General features: G+C 46.5%; 1 protein-coding gene across 1 annotated transcript in view; it reads left to right on the forward strand.

Annotated features, from left to right (window-relative positions):
- Positions 1-323: 323 nt before the first annotated feature.
- The window catches only part of LOC142498017 (mannan-binding lectin serine protease 2-like), a 9,984-nt gene continuing 9,009 nt past the window's right edge, over positions 324-1,298 (forward strand). The window contains exon 1 of the mRNA XM_075606525.1: positions 324-468. Within this exon, the coding sequence (XP_075462640.1) occupies positions 324-468 (145 nt within the window). The remainder of the gene's footprint in view (positions 469-1,298) is intronic.

A 1,298-nucleotide genomic window follows, 5' to 3' on the forward strand; every position in this document is an offset into this window, starting at 1 on the left:
ATTTAATGGGTCAGATACAAAAAAGATACACACCAACGCGTTTCGGACTATAACAAGTCCTTTCTCAAGGTGAAGGTGCTGGGAATTTACCTGCTGAAGGTGCTGGGAAAACCTGATGAAGGTGCTGGGATGTACATGAAGATGGTGCTGGGAATCTACCTGATGAAGGTGCTGGAATTTACCTGATGAAGGTGCTGGGAATTACATGATGAAGGTGCTGGGAATTACATGATGAAGGTGCTGGGATGGAACTGATGAAGGTGCTGGGATCTACCTGATGAAGGTGCTGGGATGTACATGAAGATGGTGCTGGGAATTACATGATGAAGTTGCTGGGAATTTACCTGATGAAGGTGCTGGGAATTTACCTGATGAAGGTGTTGGGAAAACCTGATGATGGTGCTGGGATGGAACTGATGAAGTTGCTGGGAATTTACCTGATGAAGGTGTTGGGAAAACCTGATGATGGTGCAGGGATGGAACTGATGAAGGTGCTGGGATTTACCTGATGATGGTGCTGAGATTTGCCTGAAGGAGCTGGGATTGACCTGGTGAAGGTTCTCTGATCACCGTGATGAAGGTGCTGGGATCATTGTGATAAAGGTGCTGGGATCACCACGATGACGGTGCTGGAATACACCTGAAGAAGGTTATGGGATCACCGTGATGAAGGTACTGGGATCTACCTAATGAAGGTTCTGTGATTCACCTGATTAAAGTGCTGAGATCACCGCCATGAAGGTGCTGGGATCCACCTGATGAAGGTGCTGGGATTTACATGAAGATGGTGCTGGGAAACACCTTATAAGGTGCTGATAGAACCTTATGAAGGTGCTGGGATTTACCTAATGAAGGTGATGGGATCTACTTGATGATGGTGCTGGGATTTACCTGATGAAAGTGCTGAGATGTGCTTAAGGTGCTGGTTTATACCTGATGAAGGTACTGGGATTAACTTGAAGGTGCTGGGATGACCTGGTGAAAGTGTTTTGGATTCATTTGATGAAGGTGCTGGGATAAACCTGGTGAAGGTGCTGGATAAACCTGGTGAAGGTGCTGGGATAAACCTGGTGAAGGTGCTGGGATAAACCTGGTGAAGTGCTGGGATTAACCTGGTGAAGGTGCTGGGATTAATTTGGTGAAAGTGCTGAGATGTGCTTAAGGTGCTGGTTTATACCTGATTAAGGTACTGGGATTAACTTGAAGGTGCTGGGATGACCTGGTGAAAGTGTTTGGATTCATTTGATGAAGGTGCTGGGATAAACCTGGTGAAGGTGCTGGGATAAACCTGGTGAAGG

Source organism: Ascaphus truei, chromosome 6, assembly GCF_040206685.1.
Source record: "Ascaphus truei isolate aAscTru1 chromosome 6, aAscTru1.hap1, whole genome shotgun sequence".
NCBI lineage: Eukaryota > Metazoa > Chordata > Amphibia > Anura > Ascaphidae > Ascaphus > Ascaphus truei.